The sequence below is a fragment of the Falco cherrug genome, chromosome 5, assembly GCF_023634085.1.
Source record: "Falco cherrug isolate bFalChe1 chromosome 5, bFalChe1.pri, whole genome shotgun sequence".
In the NCBI taxonomy this organism is placed as follows: Eukaryota; Metazoa; Chordata; class Aves; order Falconiformes; family Falconidae; genus Falco; species Falco cherrug.
In genome coordinates, this window is record NC_073701.1 from 77,725,521 (window position 1) to 77,751,282 (window position 25,762).

The 25,762-nt window shown below is 65.8% G+C and overlaps 4 protein-coding genes across 4 annotated transcripts; all 4 read right to left on the minus strand.

Annotated features, from left to right (window-relative positions):
- Positions 1 to 3,449: 3,449 nt before the first annotated feature.
- Positions 3,450 to 10,262, minus strand: CYTH2 (cytohesin 2). The gene is made up of 12 exons (XM_055711895.1): positions 10,111 to 10,262; positions 9,398 to 9,545; positions 8,633 to 8,699; positions 8,403 to 8,521; positions 8,097 to 8,177; positions 7,461 to 7,573; positions 6,981 to 7,129; positions 6,774 to 6,885; positions 5,982 to 6,058; positions 5,510 to 5,581; positions 4,810 to 4,964; positions 3,450 to 4,387 (listed from the first exon to the last, which is right to left on the minus strand). Exons 1-12 carry the CDS (start codon positions 10,127 to 10,129, stop codon positions 4,300 to 4,302), a joined length of 1,200 nt encoding a protein of 399 aa, XP_055567870.1. The 5' UTR covers positions 10,130 to 10,262; the 3' UTR covers positions 3,450 to 4,299.
- Positions 10,263 to 10,881: 619 nt separating this feature from the next.
- Positions 10,882 to 16,357, minus strand: CACNG8 (calcium voltage-gated channel auxiliary subunit gamma 8). Its single transcript, XM_055711939.1, is given in 5 exon segments — positions 10,882 to 12,819; positions 12,821 to 13,016; positions 13,454 to 13,594; positions 14,936 to 15,019; positions 16,023 to 16,357. Coding segments are annotated over 5 exon segments (1,029 nt in total). The 5' UTR covers positions 16,258 to 16,357; the 3' UTR covers positions 10,882 to 12,446.
- A 3,180-nt stretch (positions 16,358 to 19,537) lies between these two features.
- LOC129736177 (uncharacterized) lies at positions 19,538 to 21,202 on the minus strand. Its single transcript, XM_055711940.1, has one exon. The coding sequence runs from the start codon at positions 20,459 to 20,461 to the stop codon at positions 19,553 to 19,555; it is 909 nt and encodes a 302-aa protein (XP_055567915.1). The 5' UTR covers positions 20,462 to 21,202; the 3' UTR covers positions 19,538 to 19,552.
- A 653-nt stretch (positions 21,203 to 21,855) lies between these two features.
- CACNG7 (calcium voltage-gated channel auxiliary subunit gamma 7) lies at positions 21,856 to 25,658 on the minus strand. Its single transcript, XM_055711941.1, has 5 exons — positions 25,457 to 25,658; positions 23,762 to 23,848; positions 22,929 to 23,069; positions 22,492 to 22,637; positions 21,856 to 22,129 (listed from the first exon to the last, which is right to left on the minus strand). Exons 1-5 carry the CDS (start codon positions 25,650 to 25,652, stop codon positions 21,872 to 21,874), a joined length of 828 nt encoding a protein of 275 aa, XP_055567916.1. The 5' UTR covers positions 25,653 to 25,658; the 3' UTR covers positions 21,856 to 21,871.
- Between the last annotated feature and the right edge of the window lie 104 nt (positions 25,659 to 25,762).

Genomic DNA, 25,762 nt, shown 5'->3' on the forward strand with positions numbered 1-25,762 from the left:
CCATAGCGACCACCATAGCAACCACCATGGCGACCACGGCAAACCCAGTGATCCCCACGATCAACACGGCAACCACAGCAAGCTCAGCGACCACAGCAACCACCACGGCATCCTCCATAGCAACCACTACGGGAACCATGGCAACCACCACAGCGACCACAGCAAACACAGCAACCTCCCTGGCAACCATTTCGAGGATCACCATGGCAACCACCACAGCCATCTTCATGGCAACCACTATGGGAACCACGGCAACCACCACGGTGACCACAGCAAGCATGGCCATCCCCATGGCAACCACCTGGAGCATCACTGGGCCCACAGCCATCACCATGGTGACCATGAGGCCCATGAGGAAGAGGAGGACCACGAGGACCACGGGGACCTCAGGGACCACCAGGATGTCAAGGACCCCCAGGACAAGCACAAGGGTGAGGGAACAGCAGGAGGTACGGGGACCCCCGGGGTAGGGACAAAGGTTGGGGACCCCCAGGGTTGGGGACACTTGGGGACAGGGGTTGGGGACCCCCCAGGGCTGGGGACAGAGGGTTGGGGACCCCCAGAGTTGGAGACACTTGGGGACAGAGGTTGGGGACCCCCCGGGGCTGCGGACAGTGGGCTGTGGACGCCCAGGAGTGGGACCCCCGGGATTGGGGACACTTGAGGACAGAGGTTGGGGACCCCCAGGGGCTGGGGACAGAGGGTTGGGGACCCTCAGGAGTGGGACCCCCAGGGATGGGGACATTTGGGGACAGAGGTTGGGGACCCCCTGGGGCTGGGTACGGAGAGCTGGGGACCCCCAGGGTTGGAGACACTTGGGGACAGGGGTTGGGGACCCTCCGGGGCTGGGGACCCCCAGGGGTGGGAAACACTTGGGGAAAAAGGTTGGGGACCTTCAGGGGTAGGACCCACGGGGTGGGGGACTCTTGGGGACCCCCAAGGGTGGGATCCCCCTGCCCAGGGCATCCCCAAAGGACGGAACCCCCAGGGGACAGAGTGACTGGGGACCCCCACGGTGGCCCCCACCCCACTACGAGCGCCCCATGCTGATGGCCAGGGGGTTCCCCAGGTGCCGGGGTCCACCGGGGGGGCTTCCGCGTGGCCTTCCCCCTCCGCACCAACTACATGTTCGCCCGGGCGCGGGGCACAGTGCGGCGGGCGCTGCGAGCGCTCTCCGCCTGCCTCTGGCTGCGCCCCGGGGGGGCCCCGGCCCTGGGCACCCCCTTTTCCTACGCTGCCCCCGGGCAGCCCAATGAGCTGGTGCTGCTGGCGTGGGGGGGGCGCCCCATGGAGCTGCTGGTGGATGACCAGGTGGGGGGGCTACAGGGGGCTTGGGGGGGGGCTGCTGGGGGGCTATGAGGGGCTGGGAGTGGGGGGGGGGGGCTATTGGGGGGGGCTATGGGGGGCTGGGAGGGGTGGGGGGCTACTGGGGGGGCTATTGGGGGGGCTATGAGGGGCTGGGAGTGGGGGCTATTGAGAGGGATATGGGAGGGGCTGGGAGGAGTGGGCGCTATTGGGGGGCTATGAGGGACTGGGAGAAGGGGGGGATATTGGGGGCTGGGAGGAGGGGGGCTACAGGTGGATATGGGGGGACTGGGAAGTGGGGGGGCTACGGGGGAACTGAGGGGAGCTATGGAAGGTTATGGGGGGAGGGAGGTGGGGCTGATGGGGGCTATGGGGGGCTGTGAGTACCAGGGGGTTGGGGGTGGGGGAAGGGGGGGGGATGGGGAGTGGGGGATGGGCGGGCTATAGGGAAGTATTGGGGGGCAGGGGTCTATGGAGGGGTGGGGGGGGAGCCGTGGGGCTGGGGGCTCTGTGGGGCCAGCCCTGACAGCCCCCCCAGGCAGTGCCGCTGGCGCTGTCCCCGTCCCCGGGCCGGTGGGCAGCACGTCTGTGTGACCTGGGCGGCAGCGGGGGGCACCTGGCGCAGCTTCCAGGACGGGGTCCCCCGGGGCCGGGGCGGGGGGCTGGCGGCCGGCCACCCCCTGCGCCCCCACGGTGTCCTCGTCCTCGGCCAGGAGCAGGTACAGCGGTGGGGATGGGGGGGGCACGGAGGGGGGGGGCGTGCAGGGACATGGGGGGGGGGCACGGGGGACACCTCGAGGTCACAGGACACCACAGGGTCATGGGGACACATCCCACTGTCTGTCCCTGTGCCATGTCCCTGTCCCCACCTCCCCGTCCCCATGTCCCTGTGCGGCAGCAGTGCCACATCCCCACATCCCAGTGCCACACCAGTGCCATATCCCCATCCCCACCGTCCCCGTGCCACACGGGGTGCCATGTCCCCATGTCCCTGTGCCACGAGTGCCACATCCCCATGCCCCCATGCCACACGGGTGTCATGTCCCCATCCCCATGTCCCCATGCCACACGGCTGCCACGTCCCCATCCCCACGTCCCTGTGCCACATGGGTGCCATGTCCCCCTGTCCCTGTGCCACGACCCCATGCTGTGTGGGTGCCATGGTGTCCTGTCCCAGTGCCACGCGGGCAGCACATCCCTGTGTCCCCATGGCGCCACGTGTCCTGCAGGACGCGCTGGGTGGCCGGTTCGATGCACACAGGCCTTCGTGGGGGAGATCTCCGAGTTCCAGCTGTGGAGCCGGGTGCTGGACGCAGCAGAGGTGGCCGCGGTGGCCGGCTGCAGTGGCCCGGGCGGCCGGCGACCTGCTGGCCTGGGCTGAAGGTGGCCTCGAGCTGCACGGCGGTGTCACCACCCTGCCCTTTGACCCCTGTCCCTGAGAGCCCCCCCAATGCCTGGGTTCTCTGCCCCACTCGCTGGGTGGCCCCAGACGCCTGTGTCCCCACACCCCAGACGTCCACACATGGGGGGGGGTCCGCTTCATCTTTGACATTGACCCTTGCCCTCCATTGCCCCCCCAGCCCCCAAATGCCTGAGTCCACCCTTGGGGCGGTGGGGGTCCCCCTTACCTCTAACATTGGTCCTTGACCTCCATTGGCACCCCCACCCCCCCACACCTAGGTCCCCCCCAGACACCTGGGCAGCCCCACACACGCAGCCCTTGAACCCCTCCCCCCCCAGATGCCTGGGGCAGCTCTTGGCGCGGGGCGGGGGGGGGTCCACCCTACCCTCTGCCATCGGCCCTTCACCCCCGCTGGGCACCTGGGTCCCCCCAACACCTGGGTCCACTTTTAGGGGGTCCATCCTGCCCCCAATCCCCCTCCCAGGATGCCCAGGTACCCCCAACGCTCCTCACCCTTGGGGGAAATTGGAGGGCTGCATGCCTGGGTTCCCCCATGGGGGGTGTGTGTGGGGGGGGGGGGGGGGGGGCGTGTGTGTGGGGGGGCGTGGTGCCCAGCCCCATCCACTCCCAAACCAGTGTTTTATTCCCCCAAAAACTGCAAAATAAAACCTTACACAGAGCTGCCCCTGCCCCCCCCACGTCTGCCTCCCCCACCCCCCCAAGAAAAAGGCTGGACCCCCACTGTGTTCACCAGCTTTAATGGGGCAGAGCCATAAATAGGGGGGGGGGGGGGGGGAGGGGGAAGGCAGAGACTCCTCAGACACCACCCTCACGCCAAACTGGGAGGGACTGGGGGGCACTGGGGGTCGGGTGGGGAAGCTGCAGACAAGGTTTGTCTGTGCACCCACCTCACACACGCCAGCCTCCTGCTTCTGCCCAGCAGAAGCCCCACTCACACGTGTGTGCCCCCCCCCCCCCCCATGCCCCACGGGGTGCATGCGTGGGAGGGTCTGTGTCCACGCACACACATAGAGGGGGGTTGTGTGTGTCCCCAAAGGGGGGGCCCAGGGTGGGACCCCGTGTTGTACCAGAGGTCCCTCAAAGAGGGGTGGGGTGGGGGGGGTGGGCAGCTTGCGGTCCCAGGGGCATCCTTTCAGGGTTTGGGGAGGGGACCCCCAAGAGCCAGGGGATCCCATATTGTCCTTGGGGGTCCCTCAAGGTGCCTTGTGGTTCATGGGGGAGTCACCTGAGGGGTTAAAGGGGGCCCGGGGCAGGGGGTGTCTCCTCACAGTCCTGGAGAGGTCCAGGGTTGTCTTGGGGGGGTTTCCTCATGATCACAGGGGGTCCCACAGGGTCCTGTGTGGTCCAGAGGGGTCCCTCATAGTCTTGGGGGAGTCCACTGTGGTCCTTGCGGGGGGTCCCTCATAGTCCAGGAGGGTCCCCTGTGGTCTGGGGGTGTCATCCCACATGATCCAGAAGGGTCCCTCGTGGTCCTGGCGGGGTCCCGTGTGGGTCCAGAAGGGTCCTTGGGGTGGGGTGGGGGGTGTCCCTCATGGTCCAGGGCGGGTTTCCCAGGGGGTCCCGGCCCCCCTTCAGGGCTGCTCCTGCTTCTTCTTCACTGAAATACGCTTCTTGCGGGCAGCCAGCATCTCATAGAAGGGGTCGACGCTAACCGCTGCCCTGGGGGGGGGGAACCGAGGGGATTTGGGGAGCCCCAGGGGTGGATAGGCAGACTTCTCCCCCAGGACAAATCCCACCCCCCACCCCCGCCTCAGGGGAAGCCCAGATGCTTGGGAGTGGTCCACAGGGTGATCCAAACACACCCCACTCCATATAAAGCCCCTGGGAGCCGGGAGGAGGACCCCTCCCAGAAGGATTTAGGGGTCCCGGGGTGTGTGTGTGAAGACCCCCTCCAAGAAAACGTAGGGGTCCCTGGGTGGGGGGGGGGATTTACAGCAGCCCCTCCTCCTGGCTCCCTCCCAGAGTGATCCATACAGCAATTCTAGCACATCCCACCCCTACAGGGAGCTCTAGGTATGGGTTGAGGACACCCTCCCAGGGGGATTCTGGGGTGCAGGGGGGTGGGTTTTTGGGGTGCTCACTGGATGGATTTGATCCACTCGTCCTTCTGGTCGCGGGTGGGGGCAGAGATGCGGTAGACAACATGGTTCCCCTCCACCACCCGCCCGTCTGCCTCCGTCTTGCACGCCTTGATCAGCTGCCCCTTGTTGTTGGGGATGTAGAGCTCGAAGCAGTGCTGGGGGAGGGGGCAGCATGTCAGGCTGGGGGGGCAAGCAGGGGATGGAAGGAGAAGGGACCCCTGCACTGGGGAGAAGGAAAAAAAGGGAGCTGGGGGGGCATGGCTGCCCACTAAAAATGGGGGGGAGGATCTTGGGGATGGGGGACAGGGGAAATTTGGGGGGCCCCCACGTTGGGGGGAGGCAGACAGGGAACTGGGGAGGCACGGCTTCCCCCTAAATTTGGGGGCACCAGAAAATAAGCAGAGGGGGTTTGGGAGGGACCCCCTTGATGTGGGTAGGTAGAGGGGGAGATGGAGGGTGCAGCTGCCCCCCTGAAATTTAGTGGGGTGTCTTGGGGATGGGGGAGATATGGGGAGCACATGGCAGGGGGCAAAGGATGTGGGGGACCCCCTCGTTGGGGCAAGTTGGAGGGGCAGCTGGGGGGCACAGCTGCCCCCCAAAATGGGGGGTCCTTGGGGTACAAAGGGATATGGGGGGGGACAATGGGGGGACACAAGGGACACAGCAGGGACCTAGGGGACACGGGGGGGGCGGGGCTCACCGGCTTGCGGGGGTCCTCCACCTCACGGATGCTCAGGTTCTCCAGGGGGATGATGCCCCGCGGCTCCTTGTCCTGGGGGGGGGTGGGGGCGGTCCAGAGGGCTTGGGGGGCACCCAAGGGGGTCAAGGGGTCCCCCCCCACCCCAGAGCTTAGGGGGAAGTCCCTGCGGGTGACCAGGGTGTCAGGGGAGCCCCAGGGTTTTGGGAGAGCCCAGGGTGGTCCAAAGGGGTCAGGGGGTGTCCCCCAGGCGCTTGGTGGGTTTCTTGGGGGGTGCACAGTATCATGCGAGGGTCCCCAGAAGGGGGGGGGGTGGGGCAGAGAGAAACAGGGTCAGGGGGGTTGTCACCTTAGGGTACACAAAAAAGCCCAGACAATGCTGGCGGGATTCAGGAGACCCACAGGGTTTTGAGGAGCAGGGGGGGCCAGAACACCCCAGGGGAGTCTGGGGTCAGGGGGCAGGTGGGGTTCTCACCGTAGTGTACTCGAAGTAGTAGAGACAGTTGTCGGTGAGGATGAACCAGCGCCGCTTCCACGTCTTCACCCTCCCACCTGGGGGGGACAGGGGGGGGCTCGCGGGGGGCTCGGGAGGCTCCTCAGAGGGCAGCCAGGGGTCCCCAAAGAGCCACGTGGGTTGTGGGGGGTTCCAAAGGGAATTGGAGGGTGGGGGAGGTAGATTTGGGGAGGGGGGCACAAGCCCCAGAGCATCCTGCCAGCCCCCAAACCACGAACCATGCTGGGATTTCAGGGGGCGGGGGGGGGGTGTCAGTGGGATTTTTTTGTGGGGGAGACCCCAGGTGCTGCCCCCCTCCCCCTCTCCAGTACGTACCTCCTGGGGGGCCGGGCCAGGCATCAGCAGCGAGGGGAGGGGCGGGGGGGGGGAAGAAGTCACAGGTACGGGGCGGGGACAGACAGAGGAAAAGAGAGAGATGTCAGTCATGTCTGTACGGGAACTGGCCCCCCACAAACCCCCGGGGGAACTGGGGGGTACGGCGGGGGGGCACCAGCACACACTGGGGGCACCTGGGAAGGTCCAGGGAGGCACTGGGGGCACCTGAGCAGGACCGGGAGGCACTGGGGGTCAGGGAGCCACTGGGGAGGCACCTAAGCAGGACTGGGGGCCACTGGGAAGGGACAGGGAGGCTGGGGGCTACTGGGAAGGTGCAGTCTGAGGTGGGGGTGTACACCCAGGGCAGCCACAGGGGAGACAGAGATGAGAGAGGACCCATGGGGGTGGGGGTGGCCTGGGGCGTGGCCGGGGGCTCACCCAGTTTGAGCAGCCAGCCCTCGCGGTCGGGGTTGAAAAAGGTGTGGGTCAGGTCATTGCCGTCATCCTCAGGGATCTTGAAGGGCTCGCTGCGGATGCTCTCGTACAGGTTCTGGGGGGCGGATGGGCAAGAGAAGGCATGGTCAGCCTCAGGCCCTGCCCATCGCAGCCACACCCTGCCAGGCCCCGCCTCCGGCCCCACCCTACCCGCAGCAGCTCCTCCGGCAGGTCGCCGCCGTCATTGATGCTGCGGTTCATGGCGACGAAGCGCTCGGCCGAAGGCTTGTCCCGCACGTTGGGGTTGTGCAGGCTGGTGTTGAGCATGATGACGGCGAAGGAGAGCACGTAGCAGGTGTCTGGGGGCAGGGGGGGTCACGGGGGGGCACCCACAGCATGGGAAGGGGTGAGGGCATGGGCGGACCCCAGCATCCTGGTGACTGGGGGGCACGGGGGGGCCCAGCATCCAAGGGGGCAAACAAGGGAACGGGGGGACCCCAACATCCAGATTACTCGGGGGGGAACCCCAGCACCCAAGCGGTCAGGGGGGGTGGCACAGGGGACCCACCAGGGATCCAGCCCACAGAGATGAGGAAGAAGGGTGGGTGGGAGTGGCAGGGCGTGGCCAGGGGGTGGATCCAACGGGTCGAGCCCCGCCCCCAGCCCCACGGGACCCTCACCGCCCCCTACCCGTGCACTGGAAGACGCCAGGGTTGCAGAGGCAGTAGCGCTGGGCAAAGGCCTCCATCATCCGATCGATCTTCTGCGCCTCCCCCGGCAGCCGGAAGCTCCACAGGAACTGCCTGGGGCGGGGGGGGGCACCCCAAATCCCCCACCATCCCCCAACACCCCCCTCAGGCCTCCCCACACCCACAGGGCTCCTGACACCCCCAGCAACCTCCCAGATCCTTCCTGGGACCTCAAAACCCTCCCCGGGACCCCCCAGATCCTCCATAGTCCTTCATCTGATCCCCTCCCAAATCTTCAAGGAATCTCCCAGACCCCCAAACCCTCCCCGTGTCCCTAACCCTCCCTGTGCCCCTAAATAGCCCCCCAAAAGGCTCCAGGCCCCCCCAGAACAACCCTCAAAGACCACTCTGACCCCCAAGTAGTCCCCAGAGCCTCAAAATGGCTCTCAGCCCCCCAAAAGGCCCCCAAATTCTCTTCCAGGACCTCTCCAAATTGTTTCTCAACCTTCCAGGGCCTCAAAATGGCCCCCACAGGGCTTCCAGCACCCAAAAGGTCTCAAAGCCCACCCCCCACCCCCCCTCCCCAAGGGACCCCAGACCCCCAAGCGATCCCCCAGAACCCCCAAGTGACCCTCACCTCAGCGCCTGCACCAGGTTAAGGTCTGTGAACTCGTGGAGGTCCACAAAGGCATGCAGCACCCCAATATTGAACTCTTCCCTGGGAAGGGGGTGGGTGGAGCCAAGCTGTCAATCACCAACAGACCCTGCCCACACACATGCCCCACCCACCACACTGTCAATCACCCAGACCCTCCCCAGGCTTGACCCAGGCGAGTGGTGCCATGTCCTGGGCCGGGGGCTCTTGTGGAAGCTCTGCCTGCACCCAGTGAGCCCCCACCTCCCCACCACTGAGCCCCCCACCTCTGCCCCTGTGAACCCCCACCTCTCGCCCAGGTAGTCGCCGATGGCAGTCTTGTTGAGCCCCTCGCCCTTGTAGAGGAAGCGGGCGATGTCCTCGGCCGTGTGCCGCAGCAGCTCGTTCTCCACCAGGAACTGGATCCCCTGAACCCCAAAAACATCAGGGATCCAGGCAGCCAGGAAACCCCCTGCCCCCACATGGGAAGGGGGGGGGCTGGGCACCAAGACCCAGACACCCAGGAATGCTCCCCTCACCTTTTTGGGGTCCATGTTGAATTTCTTGCGGCCCATCCCCATCTTTCGGTTCCTCTGGAGGGTTTTGCTGAAGGGGGGAGGTTAAACCAGGATCGGGGGGGGGGGGGGGGGGGGCCTCAAACTTTGGAGGGTATTTTTAGGGGGACCCCAGAGTAAGAGGGCAGCTCTGGGGGTGCCCTGAGCCTTCAGACAGGCTGAGAAGACCCAAATCACCTGGGGGGCGGGGGTAACCTGGGGTTGTTGTGGGGCATTTAGGGGCTCTGGGGTGGATTTTGGGGGGTCCTCATGGTGTTTGGGCCCACCCCATGCACTGGGGAGGGTAGACTGGGGTCTCAGCACCAGGTTTTTGGGGTTCCCCAGGCATGGGATGGCGGGTGGAACGGGGGTCTTTGTGTACAGGGGACCCCAGACCAGGTGTCAGAGTGCTGGGGGGCATCTGGGGATTCTGGAGGGAGAGATTTAGGGGCTCAGGCAAGATTGAGGGGTCCCGGTGGCGTATTCGGAAGCCTCAAGGGAGACATTTGGAGGCCCAGAGGGGGGGGTCTAGGGTCTCAGGTGTGTATTTGAGGGCCCTGGGGGGCAGTTCTGGGGGCTCAGGTGGGTTTTGGGGGGTCCCAGAGGAATATCTAGCAGCCCTGGGGGTTAGTTTAGGGTGCCAGCTGGATGTCCAGGCATCCTAGAGGTGTCTTTTGGAGCATTGGAGACCATCGAGGGGGGGGTCAGGGGTTTGGGGGAGATTCTGGGGGGTATTTATTTGGGGGGTACCTGCCCTCGTTGGCCTCCAGCCCCTCGACCTCACTCATGGCCTCACTCAGCTCCTCCCGCAGCCGCTGGATCTCCCCCAGCAGCTCCTGCTTGCGCCGCCGGATGCTCTCCAGCTCCAGCCGCTCCTCCACCGTCAGGTCAGGGGGCACTGGGGGGGCCAAGGGGCTCACAGCCCCCACGCCCTGCCCCAGACACCCACCCGGGGGCCCGTGGCTGCGCCCCCTCCCTCCCCAGCCACCAGCTCTTGGCCTTGACCCCGCCCCTTTTCCTAAACCACGCCCCCTCCACCAAGCACCGCCCTTTTCTGCTAGAACACGTTTTCCCTCACGAGGCCGCACCTCTCCTCTAGCCACGCCCCCTCCGCTAGCCACGCCCATTTCACCTCAAACCCCGCCCAGAATCAATCCCATGCGCAGCGCCGGGTCGGTAAGGGGGGCGTGGCCCGACTGAAAAGGGGCGTGGTCAGCTCATAGAAGGCGTGGCCTAAGAAATTACCTCCGCGCACACCTTCCCCCAACATCCCATTGAATGGTTTGACCCACCGCCCCCCCCAGCCGGGGAAGGGAGTGGTGAAGCCTTGCCACGTGACCGCTCCCCCCCGGGGTAAACGATACGGGCCCGTTACGTGACCGAGGCCCGCCCCACCCCTTTGGAACCGACCCCACGCGGCCACCGTCACGCGCCCCGCCCCACCCTATCCCATCAGGGCCTACCATAGACTCCGTCCTCCATGGCAGCCGGAGCGGCCGACTCGCGCCCGGGCGGGGCTGCTCCGTCCCTCTCCTCCCGACTCGTCTGTCCTCCGCCGCGGCGGCCCGCGCCCCGCCCGGGCCGACCCGAGCGGCCGCCGCAGCTAATGAGCGACCGCGCATCTGACGGACGGGTCAGAAAACCAATCGGAGCGCACGCTAGGACGCAGCCCGCCGCGGCATGATGATTGGCAGCGGTCTGTAGCCAATGAGAGAACGGATAGCCCAGGATTGGATGGCAGGTAGTCACGCCGACCAGTAAGCGAGCAAAGCCGCCTCTTTAAGGCGTGGAAGAGCCAATAAGGAGCGAGGAACTCCTAGCCTCGCCTTTCCCCGTGACTGACGGGCTTAACAGCCAATGGGAGTGCGGCATTGCTTGCAGGGTGTGGCCTTGCGAAGGGCCTGGCCGGTCGCTAAGAGCCTCATGAATGTTAACGCCGTTCATTAATATTAACGAGCCATCATTAACACCTGGAGGCGGGGACACCCCTCACCCGGTGAGGTCACGGCGGAGTCCCTCAGAGTTGCCACGGCAACAGCAGAGCAACACCCCCCTATTACCATGGCGACCAGGAGCACACCCTCCCCCCCCCGTGTGCCCCACACTCCGCTTCCAGAGATTCAATTTTATTTTAAAGAGCGAAGTTTCCGTAAAAATCCATGCGGGGGGGGCGGGGGCCGAGCCCGGGGCTGTACAGGGGGCGGGGCCTGAGGGGCGGGGCCTGAAGGGGGCTGTACAGGGGGCGGGGCTGTACAGGGGGCGGGGCACCCGATGCTGCACGTTCGGGGGGGGGGGCTCCCAACGATCCCAGCCCCCCCCTCAATTAGCCGACATTCGTTAATGGGGCTGGGTGGGGGCACTGGGAGTAATGAGGGGGGAACTGGGAGCAACTGGGGGGAACTGGAAGCAACTGGGCTGACACTGCATGGGAGAGCCTGGCTCTGCAGATGGCCCATGGCACTGGGAGATACTGGGTGAACTGGGAGCTACTGGCACAGCACTGCCTGGAGACTGGGCTGATGCTGCCCAGGGAACTGGGCCATACTGGTATGATACTGCTCAGGGAACTGGGCTGTACTGGTCCAATACTGTTGAGCAAACTAGGCTGTACTGGTCTGATACTGCCCAGGGAACTGGGTTATACTGGTCCAAAACTGCCCAGGGAACTGGGACATACTGGTCTGATGCTGCCCTGGGAACTGGGACATACTGGTCTAACAGAACCCACAGGACTGGACATTACTGGTCCAAGGCTGCCAAGGGAACTGGGCAATACTGGTCCATACTGCTCAGGGATGGCTGGGGGGGATGTCGGAGGTCCCACGGCCCCCCCCAGCATGGATCCCTCCCAGCCTCCCTAAGGCACAGGGACCCCCCCGGGACTGCATGGGGGAGCTGTCCCTGGGGACGCCCCCCAGACAGGAGGGGGGGAGTGACAGCAGTTTTGGAGATCCCTCAAGAGATGATGGTTTTGGGGACCCCCCCAATAAACGGTGGTATCAGGGGTCTCCCCAAGAGACAGCAGTTCCAAGGGACCCCCAAAAGAGATGGTGGCTTCAGGGACCCCCCCAAAAGGTGGCAGCATCAGGGGGCCCCCCAAGAGCAATTTGGGGGGGGGGGGCGTGGAGCTGGCACAGAGTGTAGCCCTTGGACTGGTGGGTGGGGACACCCCCAAATTGCCCCATCCCCCATGGGGACTTCAGTGTCCCCCAGATTTCCCCCTGGAACATGGAGGGACCCTGCCCGGGGGGGGCACAGCCCTTGCCGCCTGCGGGAGGGCTGGAAGGGGGATGAGGAGGAGAGGAGGAAGATAACGAGGACGAGGGGCGCTGGAGGAAGATGAAGAGATCAAAAGGAAGGTGAGGAGGACAAGGATGAAGAAGGCAGGAAGAGGTTGAGCAGAAAGGAGGAGGAAGATGAGAACAGCAGGAGGATGAGGAATGCAGGGATGAAGGTGAGGATGAGGAAGATGAGGAGGAAGATGATGAGGGAAGGAGGAAGGTGAGGAAGAGCAGGGCAGAAGGAAGATGAGGCTGAAGAGCGCAGGAGCTGGGGCAGCAGGGGGGTTCCTTAGGGGGGTGCCCAGTGGTTTCTGGAGGTCCCAGGGGGTTCCTGGGGGGGCTCCCAGGGGTGCCCCTAGGTCAGGGTGGTCTTGTGATTGAGGGTGCTGGTCCCTGGGGGGTCCCACAGGGATTCTGGGGGGGCCCTGGGGGTGCCCCTAGGTCGGAGTGGTCTTGTGATTGAGGGTGCTGCTCCCCAGGGGGGTCCCAGGAGCTCCGGGGGGATCCCTGGGGTGCCACTAGACGGGGGTGGTCTTGCGGTTGAGGGTGCTGGTCCCCGAGGCGCTGTCGGGGGGGCCCCCGGGGGGGTCCTTCCCAAAGGCATTATGCAACTGCAAAAAGGGGGGTCCAGGGGTGCCAGGGGGCGGCGGCCCAGGGGGTCCCTCCCGGGAGAGGGTATACATAGAGATATCAGCTGGGGGGGCGCCCCCCCCGGATTTCCCAGGGGGAGGGAGGGGCGGCGGGGGGGGAGGGGAAGCATCCCGTGAGCGCCCTGGTTCGCTGGACCGAGAACTGGAGCGGGAACGGCGGCGGGGGCGGGGGCGGGGACCGGGGGGGGACGCGGGGGGGCGGGGGAGGTGGGGGTGGTCCCGGCCCCCCCGCAGGACCCCCCCGGGCTTTGCGATGGCGCTCAATGTAGAGGTTGACAGCCAGGACCCCAATGGCCTCGGCCAGGATGAAGGAGAGCCCCCCGAAGTAGAAGGACCAGCCGTAGGAGTAGTGGCTCTTCTTGTCCTCGTCCCGCTTCGTCCCCGGGTCCCCCGCGTTGGCCGAGATGTAGACAATCACCCCAATGATGTTGCTGAGGCCTGGGGGGGACAACGACAGGGGATGAAGGGCAGGGGACAGGCAGGGGACGAGGGGCAGGGGATGACCCAAGGGGTCCCCAGTGCCCCTTCCTGTGATCCAGGGACCCCCCCTGCCCCCCAACCTGGGACTCCCCTGGGATCAGGGACTTCCCCCAACCCTGGCAACCCCCCAGGCAGGGATTAGGCTCCTCCAGTTCCCAGCTGTCAATCCCCCTGGGATCTAGGGGACACCCCTCATCCCCCAAGGGTTCTGCCTGGGATCGGGGACCCCCTACCCCTCCAGGGATCCTCACTGGGATCTCAGGGGACACGTCCTCCCTGAGAAACCCTCACTGGGATGTAGGGGATGCTCCCTCTCCCCCTGGGGGGTCCTGCAGGGGATCAGGGACCCTTCCCCAAAAGACTGGGAGATGTAGGGTCCCCCCACACACACTGACCGGCAGCGACGAAGAGGATGCCGGCCCCCAGGACGAGGCTGGTGCGGGCGCGGCGCAGGCGGCTGGCAGCAACACAGACCCCCCCCAGCAGCAGCAGGACGGCGCTCAGGATTGGGAAGATGCTGGAGGCCCGGACCACCCCTGTGGGACCCCCCCTCGTTAGAACTGGCCAATGGGAGCCCCAAGGCTGGCAGCCAATCAGAGTACACAAAGGGCATGGGATCTATCAGCCCCAGCCAATGAGAGCCCTGCAGGCTGGCAGCCAATCAGACCCCATGAGCATCCTTGGATGCATCAGCTCCCAGCCAACTGGGAGCCCACAGGTACACTGAGATCCACCGGCACCAGCCAATGGGAGCTCCCCAGGCTGCAGCCAATCAGATCCTGCAAGCCCCATCAGGATCCGTTAGCCCTCAGACAAAGTAAAGGCATCAGCCAATCAGAGAGAGAGTATTAGAGGTTGGGAACCAATGAGGAGAAAGGAGGTGATCCTGTGATCAGGAGCTAGTGAAAGCACGGAGGGTCCTGTGGGTCTGAGACCACCAACCAATCAGAAAGGAGAATTTCTTAATGGATGGGCAGCAGCCAATCAGGGCACAGGATCTCCAGGTCCATTGACACCAGCAACCAATAGAGACCCGGGGTACCCAGCACCTCCAACCAAACAAACCCTCTGGCACCCCCTGCCACAGCCAATCAGAACTAGGCATGTGCTCACTGCAGGTAGACCATCAGCCAATCAGCAGGGCAGGATTCCCAGCAAAGCAGCCAATCAGAATGCAGCCCCCTCCAGCGCTCCAAGGCCAACAGCCAATCAGAAGACAGAACCCTGACCTCCAGTATCCCTGTTGCTGGAGGAGGGGCGTTGCCATGGCATCCCCGTTGCTAGGAGACCGGCCCTGTTGCCAGGAGCGCCCGGCTGCTATGGGGAGGGCTTCCACAGGAGCCCCGTTGCTAGGGGGTGTGGCCAGGGACTGTTGCCATGGGAGCGGCATGGCTGCGGCAGTTGCCAGGGCAATGCCAGGGCATCACCAGGATGATGCTGGGCTGGTTGCCAAGCTGGTTGCCAAGGCAGCACCAGGGCATCACCAGGACGATGCTAGGCCGGTTGCCAGGGCGGTTGCCAGGGCAACACCAAGGCATCACCAGGATGATGCTGGGCTGGTTGCCAAGCTGATTGCCAAGGCAGTGCCAGGGCATCACCAGGACGATACTGCACTGGTTGCCAGGGCGGTTGCCAGGAATGATGCTGGGCTAGTTGCCAGGGCGGTTGCCAGGGCATCACCACAGCAACACCAGGACATCCCTGGGATGATGCCAGCCCAGTTGCCAGGGCGATGCCAAGCCAGCTGTCAAGGCATCACCATGAGGGTGGTTGCCATGGCAACACCACGGCAGCTGCCAGGGTGATGGCAGGAGGTTGCTGGGGTGATGTCCGAGCGGTTGCCGGGGCGACGCGGGGCGGTTGCCGTGGTGACTCACGGAGCAGGTACTCGGCACTGTCGTGGTCGTACTCCATGTCCTCAGGGAAGTGGTTGATCTTCAGGCACAGCCCCCGCTTCAGGCCTGCAGGGACACCGCGGGGACCATGGGGACGGGGACAGGGCTGAGGACCCCATGGGGGCAGGGACACCGCAGGGACACAGGGATGGCTGCCACGGGGGCACGGACACTGCAGGGACACCACGGGGACCAGGCTGGGGACCCCGTGGGGACAGGGCTGGGGACGCCATGGGGATAGGGACACTGTGGGGATGTGGACCCCATGGGGACAGGGCTGGGGACACTGGGGAAGGGACACCATGGGGATGGGGACAGGGATGGGGACACCAGGGACAGGGCTGGGGACACCATAGGGACAGGGCCACCACAGGACTGCCAACAAGGACATCACAGGGACAGGAATACCATGGGGGATGGGGACAGGGACAGGGACACCACAGGGATGGGGACACTGCAGGGGTGGGGACATCACAGGGACAGGGACATCACGAGGGCACTGCAGGGACGGAGGCACTGTGGGGATGGGGACATCGTGGGGACAGGGACACGGTGGGGATGGGACCACCGCAGGGATGGGGACACCGTGGGCCACCTCCAGCTGTGCCACCGCAGCTGCAGCCCCCCCCCCCAGCGCTGTGAGCTTCCCCCAACAGTGCCACCAATGTCCCCAAGGCCACCACACTGTCACGAGCTTCCCCCAACGATGCCACCAATGTCCCAAATGATGCCACAACACTGTGAGCTTCCCCTGACAGTGCCACCAATGTCCCCAGTGCCATGAGCTTCCCCCAACAGTGCCACCAGTGTCCCTGGTGCCGTGAGCTTCCCCTGACAGTGCCACCAACATCCCCAATGATGCCACAACACTGTGAGCCTCCCCAGTGCCATAAGCTTCCCCCGACAGTGCCACCAACGTCCCCCAATGCCCCCAGTGCCGTGAACTTCCCCAGACAGTGCCACCAACGTCACCAACTTCCTAGTGCTGTGAGCTTCCCCCAACAGTGCCACCAACGTCCCCCAACACCCCCAGTGCCGTGAGCTCCCCCTGACGGTGCCCCCCACCCACCTTCGAGGCAGCAGATGCGCCAGAGCCCTGAGTGGGTGAGCCCACCAGGGTCACGCCGGTCACGGTGCGTGGCGTCCTCGCCGGAGACATTGCTGGTGTTGCAGATGAAGGCGCGTGCGTAGAGCCAGTAGTCCGTGCCGATGGCGATGGTCATGAGGCCAAAGGCGGCGAAGGCGCCCACCATGGTGAGCAGCACCTGCACCCCCTTCTCGCACCAGACCACCCCCCTCCCCATTCCAGCGCTTGAGTGACTCCAGCCTGACCCCGACCCCGGGGCAGACCCCGGGGGGACCCAGGCGGATGGACGGACCCCTGGTGGGACGGGGGGACCCAGGCGTGTGGGGGTGCGGTGGGCAAAGGGGGGCAGGGGGAGCGACGACACCCACGTGTTCAGGACCCCCAAATCTGACGCCCCCTGGGGCGCTGGGGGTGTGAGGATGGGACGGGGGGGTCCGGGCCCCCCTGCTGGGACCCCTACACCCCCCTGCCCACTCGGGGACCCTGGTGTTGGGGCCCCCCTGCTCTGCCCCCTACACCCCCCCACCAGCCCGGGGTGCTGGGAAGGGTCCCAGGGGTGAGGGGCGTGGAGGGACCCAGGGGTCTGGGGGTGCCCCCCCGCCACGTCTCAGGGCCCCGGCGGGGGGTGAGCAGCGCCCGGGCCCGAGTCCATGGGGGGGGGACGTGGCCGTGGCCTCGCACGCTGGCGGCGGCTCCTCCGTGACGGCCAGCGAGCTGCAGAGACACGGGAAGGGGGGGCAGCCTCGCACGAGGGCCTTGCACGAGGGCCTCGCACGAAGACATCTCGTGCATCAAGGTCCCCCCCCTCCCCCGCTTCCTGGCCTGGCAGGACGGGCTGTACAAACCCTTGTGCATGTCGCTCACCAGGCATGCGCTCTCGCACACGCGTGTGCACTGCACCCCATCACGCGTGCTGACTCACGACCGCGCGTCACACGCAGGGACACGCGCACCCACCGGTGGGTGACTCACCGGAACAGCTACACCGTCCCCGGCGAGATGGGCACCCCCAAGCCCCAGCAGTGCACACGCGTGTGCAAGGCCGAGCTTGGCTGCAGGCAGGCAAAGCCTGACTCGCTCATGTGAGGGAGATGGAGCAGCCACGCGTGAGCGCAGCCCTGCATATGCATGTGCAAGCATGCCCATGTGTGTGCAGAGCACGCACATAGCTGTGGGAGCATGCACACGCATGTGGGAGCATGCACATGGCTCTGGGAGCCCGCACACACGTGTGGCAGCGTGCCTGCGTGTGCACAGCACCACGCACACGGCTGTGGGAGCGTGCACACGTGTGGGGGGGTTCTGCACGGTGCACACGCGTGTGCACGTGGTCCACCCAGATGCCTGGGTCCACCTCCCAGCCCCCCCTCCTTGTCGGGGTGGGAGTTATCCTGCCCATGCCCCAGACCACGACCCTCCCCCTCCAATAGGGTGGGAAATGCCCCCCCCCAGCACTGGAACCCCCCCTAAGCCCCCACAAAAAAACCTCCTGCTCCCCCCTGCCCCCCCAGGTGCCCCCAATCTTCTCCCACTGCCCCCCACAAACCCCCAGGGCCCTCCTGAAACCCCCATCACCCCCTTTCAGCCCCTCTCCCCTGAACTCCAGCCCCCCCCCCCCCCCAGCTCCTGCACCCTCCGGGGTCCCCCAACACCCTTCTCTGCACCCCAGGACTCCTTCAAAGCCCCCAGGGCCCCCCAAAACCTCCCAGTGCACACCAAGACCCCCCAGGCCCCACCCACATCACTCCCTGCCTCCCCCCCGCTACCCTCAGACCCTCAGGACCCCCCGAAAGAGCCACTGCACCCCAAAAGCCTCAATCCACAGGAACCCAAACACCCCCTGGGTGCCCCCAAAGCCCCCAGTGACCCCCAAAACCCTTCACTGGCCCCCAACACCCCCCAGGGCACCACAGAAGCCCCCAGAGTGCCTCCGTGCCCGCCCCCCCAAAGACCCTCAACCCTTCAGGGCCCCCCCAAAAGTCCTCACTGTCTCTTTTTGACTCCCCCAGAAACCCCAAAGCCCCTGCGCCCCGACTCCTCCAAACTACCCCCAGACCCTCTCAGCCCCCTCCAGGGCCTTCAAAAAGCCCCCAGACCCTCCCTCAAGACCCCCCCCCCGGACCCCAACAGCCCCCAGAGCCCCCCCCAAAAGCCGCCAGGACTTCTGTCTTCCCTCTAACGCCCCCCAGGGCCTCCCCAAAACCCCTAGGGCCCCCTCAGACCCCTCCCTGAATCCCAGCACTCCCCAGGACCCCCCCCCCCAAGCCCCCAGGACCCTGCTTTGTCCCTCTGCACCCCCATGGTCCCCCAAAATCACCCAGAGCCCCCCGAATTTTTGTTTGGCCCTAACATACCTCAGTCCCCCACCCCAGCCTCCAGAGCACCCCAGGGACCCCCATCCCTCCCGCCCCCCCCAGGACCTCTGTCTGCCTCCCAGCACCCCCAGGACCCCCCAAACCCTCAGGGTCCCCTCAAGACCCTCCTGCATCCTCTACCCCCCACCAAGGCCCCCCTAGAAGTCCGCCCCCCCCCCCCCGTTACCTTCTTAGACGCCGGTTTGGGGGGGTCTGGGGGTGCTGAGGCCGGTGTGGGGTGCGAGGACTCCGGCCGGGGGGGTCCCGGTGCCTGGCGGGGAGGGTCTGGTGCCGGTTCGGGGCGGGGAAGCGGTGCCTGCGGGGGGTCCCGGTGGGTTCTGGGGGTCCTGGTGCCGGGGGGGTGCCGGGGGGTCCCTGGGGGGGGTGCCCGGGGGTACCGGTGCCGGTGCCCGTCCGGGTGCGGCTGCGGCGGGCGCGGGCGGAGGGGGGGGCGGGGGGGGGGGCGGGGCCCCCCCAAGCCGGGGGGGGGGGGGCAGCAGTGAGGGGCGGAGCCTGGAAGCGTCGGGGGTGACGTCAGAGGGGCGGAGCCTGGGAGGGACGGGGCTCAGGGAAACCTGGGGGGCGCGGGGCGGTGGGCAGCTCTCTCCCGCCGCGCGGTTGCCATGGCGATGGGGATGCTTGCTTGTATCCTAGCAACGGCGTGGCCACGCCCCCTAGAGCGGGGGGGGGGGGCTGGGATGGTCCAGAGCCCCCCCCACCGTACCCCCCCGCAACCCTTCTATTGCCCCCAACCCGTTTCCCCCCATTTATCCCATGAACACCCCCAGCCCCTCCATGGCCCCCCAGCCCCCAACCGCTCCTCCAAGCCCCCCCATTGCCTCCCACCTCCTGTCCCCCAGCCCCCCATTGCTTCTCCAGTCCCTAATTTGCCCCCCTATTCCTGCCCAGCCCCTAATTTCCTCCACCCCCCAGTAGGGTTCCCGTGGGGCGTTAGAGGTTTTTGGGGGTCCCAGCGGGGGTTTGGGGGGGGGGTCATACACACAGGGTGTAGTTTCAAATCCTTTATTGAGGTCGCGTCGATCCCTATGTACATATGGTACAGCGGCGGGGGGAGGGGGCAACCCCCCACCCCCCAAAGCAGGGGGGCTCAATGCTGCCCCCCATAGCCCCGCTGCCCACCCCCACCCCGGGTCCCCTTCACCGGGACCCTGCCACTGCCCCCACTTTGGGGGTCTTTAGCCCATCCCCCCCCAGACCCCCCCCCCCCTTTTTTTTTCGGGGGGGGGGGGAAGCTACATATTGAAGCCATTTATTGCCACAGAAATTGGGGGGGGTCCTCCCCTTCCCCACACTGGGGAACCCAGGCCTCCGCCCCGCCCCCTTCCCTGCCCCCCCAAAAGCTATACCCACCCTCCCCGCCCCTGCAAGGACCCAGGCATCCAGGCCCCCCCCAGTTTGTGCTAATGGGCGATGGCAGCCACAGGAGGGGCTGACCCCACCGTGGACCAGCCACGCGGGGGGCAGAGGGCAGAGTTCAAAGGTCAGGGGAAGACCCCCTACATGGGGGGCTTGAAAGCAGTGGAGAGCCTTGTGGGGGTTGTCTAGGGGCACCACATCCCCCATTGCTCTCCATGTCCTCTCCTGGAGGTCCCCCAGCACCCAGGGGTCAGTGGGGATGCAGGAAAGGTGGTGGCCGAGCCACATCCTGCCCGGTGTGGGCCACGGGTGGCAGGAGATGGCCACCAGGCCACATTGGCCATGGGTGGCAGGAGATGGCTGCTGGGTCATGTCCTGTCCCATCATTGGCCACGGTGGCATGAGAAGGTGGCCACCGAGGTTCCTCCTGACCATCAGTGGCCGTGGTGGCAAGAGGAGATGGGCACCAAGGTTCGTCCTGACCATCAGTGGCCGTGGTGGCAAGAGAAAAGGTGGCCACTGAGGTTCCTCCTGGCCATAACCCGCCGTGGTGGCAAGAGGAGGTGGCCACCAACCCATCGCCTGTCTGTCATTGTCTCCAATGTCAGGAGAAGGTGGCTGCCGAGCCATGGTGGCCATGGTGGCCATGTGAGATGGCAGCTGAGCTGCATCCTGGCCATCACTGGCCATAGTTGATGGGACAAGGTGGCCACCGAGTCATGTCCCACCCATTGCTGGCCACGGTGGCAAGACAAGGTGGCGGCCAAGGCTCATCCTGCCCATCGTTGGCCACGGGTGGTGTGACAAGGTGGCTGCTGAGCCACCCTGGCCACCCCAGCGAAACAGGGTGGCCACCAAGTGATGTCCCACCTGCCACTGGCTATGGTTGGCGTGACAAGATGGCTGCTAGTGGCCAGGATGGGATGTGGCCATGGTGGCCCCAGTAGTGGCCTCATCCCCAGCAGGGTCCTGGTGGCCCTGGTTGTCCCCAGTGTCCCTGACCCCAGATGTCCCCACCCCTGGTGGTCCCATCGCCCAGCTCCTGGTGGCCCTGGGTGCCTCTGTCCCCAGGTGTCCCCATCCCTGGTGACCCTGGTGGCCCTACCCATGGTGGGTCCCTGTCCCCTGATGGCCCCATTGCCCCCTCCCCGCTGTCCCCAGTGTCTCCATCATCCCCTTGGCCATCATCATCCCCGATTTGCCCATGGTCCCTGTGGCAGCTGCTGTCCCACGGCCCCAAGGCCCCCAGTGTCCCCTGCTCTCCCCCATGTCCCTCTGTCCCCTGTGAGTCCCCATCATCCCTGCGTCCCCACCATCCTTGTTGTCCCCACATCCCTGCTGTCCCCAGTGTCCCCATCATCCCTGTCCCCACTGTTTTTGCTGTCCCCATTGTCCCTACATCCCTGCTGTCCTCACCATTCCCATGTCTCCAGTGCCCCCCACCATCCTCATGTCCCCACCACTGTCCCCACATCCCCATTGTTCCCCAGTGTCCCCATCACCCCCGTCTCCCCACCATCCCCATATCCCCACCACCGTCTCCCATGTCCCCAGTGTCCCCATGTCCCCACCACTGTCCCCACATCCCCACTGTTCCCAGTGTCCCCATCACCCCCGTCTCTCCACCATCCCCATGTCCCCACCACCGTCTCCCATGTCCCCAGTGTCCCCATGTCCCCACCACTGTCCCCATCCCCACCATCCCCATGTCCTTCACACCATCCCCATGTCCCCCAGTGTCCCCAACAACTCCATGTCCCCACCACCGTCCCTGTCCCCACCATCCCCATGTCCTTTGCACCGTCCCCATGTCCCCAGTGTCCCCATGTCCCCACCACTGTCCCCGTCCCCACCATCCCCATGTCCTTCACACCGTCCCCATGGCTCCCAGTGGCCCCCATGGCCCCCAGTGGCCCCACCACTTCCCCGTCCCCACCACCCCCATGGCCTCCCCACTGTCCCCATGGCCCCCAGTGGCCCCACCAACCCCATGTCCCCACCACTGTCCCATGGCCCTATTGTCCCCATGCCTCCAGTGCCCCCAGTGTCCCCATGTCCCCACCACCCCCATGCCCCGTCCCCCCGTCCCCCTGCCCCCCCCTAGCAGGGGGAGGTGGAGAGGTGGCCGTGCTGGGGGTACTTGATGGCAGGGGGGTAGTTCTGGGTCATCTGGATGGAGACGTCAGAGGAGGCGTCGGAGGGGCTGCGGGCACGGGGCCAGGCGCGGGGCTGCAGGAACTGCCCCGAGAGCCCCGAGCAGGCGCTGAGCCGCGGCCGCAGCAGCCCTGCCGGCGCCCGGTACAGCTCCTCCTCCGCGTAGCGCTTGGTGAACAGGTACACCGACATCACACCCGCGCCCTGCCGGGACGGCCGCATGGTGGGCACGAGCAGTGAGGGGGCACGCGGCGTGCGAGGGCGTGTGAGGGCATGATGGTGGGTGATGGTGCAGGGGTGTGTGCAAGGGTGCGCAGTCACGTGCAGCACTAGGCGAGGGCGTGAGAGGGTGGGTAATGGTGGGTGATGGTGCACAAGGGTGTGCAAGGGTGTGCAAGGGCTTGCAAGGGTGTGCAGCCCCCAACCCTGCTGCATGCCCCTTCCCACCCATGTGTGCAAAACCCACCCCGTGCCCCCTTGTGCAAGGAATGCCCTCCACCACACGAAAGCTTGTGCAAAGGCAAGGGCGTGCAAGGGGCGTGCGAGGGGCATGTGAGGCCATGTACCTCTTTGAGGAGGAAGGAGGAGGCGGCGAAGGCAAAGGACCAGCCGTAGCGATACTGGAAATATTGCTCGGAGCCACTGGGCCGGTTCATCACCTCGTCGTTGATGCTGGAGATGTAGAGCACCAGCCCCACCACCAGCGACAGCCCTGCGGGGGGACCCCCCACCCCGGGTCACTGCTGAGGGGGCTCTGGGGAGGGTGGGGGGTCCTGGAAGGGTCCTGGGAGCAGGTATGGGGGCTCTGGGACAGGTATGGGGGTCTTGGGGGAGAATACAGGGTCCCTGGGGCAGACATGGGGGTCCTGGGGAGAATATGGAGGTTCTAGAGAAGATATGGGAGTCCTGGGGGAGACAGAGGGTCCTGGAGGACAGTTACAGGTGTACTGGGCAGAAGGGGGTTCCTGGGGGAGCTGGGGAGTGGGTTCCGGAGGTCCCTCACCAGAGAGGATGAAGAAGATGCCGGAGACGAAGGCCAGGAGGGTGCGCTGGGGGCGGATGTGCCCCACGTTGCTGATGACGAAGGCCGTGAAGACGAGGAAGAGGCTGACCATGGGGAAGGGGGTTGCCGTCCGCACTGTCTCTGGGGAGGGGGGGCAGCAGCTGGCTCCAGCCCCTATAGACCCCCCAGACCCCCCTATAGCCCCTCATAGCCCCCTATAACCCCCTATAGACCTCCTATAGCCCCCCTATAGCCCCTCATAGCCCCCTACAGTCCCCCATAGCCCCTGCACCCCACTGGACTCCTCCAGACACCCCCCCAGAGCCACCCCTGACAACTCCAGCCCTTATAGACCCCTCGTGGTCCCCTGTAGCTCCTCCATAGCCCCATGGCTCCCCACAGCCCCTATAGCCCTGCCCCACAGCCCTAAGGACCCCCATAGACACCCCACCAGAGCCCCTATAGAGCCCCCCCATCCCTGCATCCCCTCATCCCTAACGTACACCCTCCACAGCCCCTATAGAACCCCTATAGTCCCCATGGCCCCCATAACCCATGTACAACCCCTCCGGTCCAATATAGAAGCTCTATAGCCCACTCCCCCACAGAGCCCCTATAGCCCATGTACAACCCTCCCCCAGCTCCTATAGCCCCCCATATAATCCCTATAGGCCACTACAGCACCCTATGGAACCCCTGTAGAAGCCCTATAGACCCCTACAGAACCCCTATAGCCTCTAGGACCCCTATAGCCCCCACAGCCCCTATAGCCCCTATAGTCCCTATGCCCCCCCAGCCCCTATGCCCCCCCCAGCCCCTATGGCCTCACGCACTGAGGATGTTCTCGGTGTTCTCAGTCACGAGGTTGATTTCGGGCTCCAGGAAATACTCAGAAGCAACGCAGCGCCCCTTCTCCCGCCCTGCGGGGGGGGGGACAACACACCCCCTCAGGGTCCCCAGGACCCCCCAGAACCACCCAGATCCCATAGGGTCCCGCTCAGATCCCCCCAGGACCCCCCCATAGCCCATACAGTCCCCCCAGATCCCCCCATAGCCCATACGGTCCCTCCAGATCCCATAGGGTCCCCCCCAGGACCCCCCATAGCCCATACAGTCCCTCCGGATCCCCCCATAGCCCGTAGGGTCCCCCCAGAATCCCATAGGGTCCCCCCAGATCCCCCCAGGACCCCCATAGCCCATACAGTCCCCCCCAGACCCTCCCGTAGGCCATAGGGTCCCCCCAGATCCCCCCAGGACCCCCTATAGCCCATACAGTCCCCCTAGATCCCATAGGGTCCCCCCCAGAACTCTCAGGACCCCCCATAGCCTAATACGGTCCCCCCAGATCCCCCCATAGGCCATAGGGTCCCTCCAGATCCCATAGGATCCTCCCCCCCAGATCCCCCCAGGACCCTCCCTAGCCCATACGGTTCCCTCAGATCCCATTGGGTCCCCCCAGATCCCCCCAGGACACCCCTATAGCTCATATGATCCCCCCAGATCCTACAGGGTCCCCCTGGATCCCCCCAGAACTCATAGGGTCCCCACAGATCCCCCCAGGAGTCCCAGATCTCACAAGGTCCCCCCCAGATCCATACAGTACCCCAAGATCCCCCCATATCCCACAGGGTACTCCCAAATCCCCCCAGCTTTCCCATCCCTGGTGCTCCCCCCCTTGGGCAATGGGTGGGAGGATGGGTGGGATCTCTGTGGTGGGATCTCTGTGATCCCATATGAGCCAGTGGGCACCTGCGTGAGGTTGTGCTGGATCTCGTGTGGATCTATGTGAGCTCGTGTGAACCAGTGTGAGCCCATGTGAGCTCAAGAGATCCCATGTGATCGAGTGTGATCCCATGTGAGCCTGTGTGAGCTCGAGAGATCTTGTGTGAGCCTGTGTGTGCACGTATGTAACCCCCTGTGATCCTGCATGTATGACCCTGTGGGACTCCCTCCCCTCACAGCCCATCTTCCCCCTCCCCCACCTTCATCAGGGGGTACTGGATCGGGTGGGGGTACAGGGTGGGGGGTGGGATTGGGGGGGGCGGGGTGGAGGGCTGCGGAAGGGGGGGTGATTGGATCGGAGTATGAGGTGGGGGGTGGGATGGGGTGATGAGGGGTGCTGAGGGGGGGGAAGGGGGTGCTGGCAGGGGGGTGAGGGGGGATGGAAGGGGTGCTGGGGGATGCTGGGGTGGGTGCAGGGTGGGTGCTGGGGGGGTGCTGGGGGTACCAGGAGGGTGTTGGGGTGATGTTGGGAGGGTGAGGGGGGGATGCTGGGGGTCCCACGGGGGGTCCTGGTGGTGCAGGGTCCTGGGGGGATGCTGGGGGGGCCCTGTGGGGTCATGGTGCTGGGGGTCCGATGCTGGGGGTCCTGGAGGGGTCCCAGGGGGGAGTCCTGGTGCTGGGGGTGGGGGGTCCCGGTGCTGGAGGGGGGCAAGGGGGAGAGGGGGGGTCCCAGTGCTGGGGGTCCCGGGGGAGTCCCGGTGCTGGGGGTGGGGTCCCGGGGGAGGTCCCAGGGGGTCCGGGCATACCGGCAAAGAAGCAGACGCGCCAGAGGCCGGCGTGCAGCGCCATGCGCACCTCGGTGCTCTGGTTCTGGGGCAGCACCACCCCCTCCTCCATGTAGAGCCAGTGGTCGGTGCTGACGGCGATGCCCACCAGCAGCAGCCCGCAGGCCCCGAACACGCTGCTCAGCAGCGTCAGCGCCCGGCTGCTGCACGAGCTCATCCTGCCACCTGCGGGGCGGGGGGGTTCAGCGTGGGGGGGAGGGGGGGGGCAGGGGGGCGAGGGAGGGGGCAGGTGGGCAGGGGGGAAGGGGGGAGATTAGGGAGGCACGG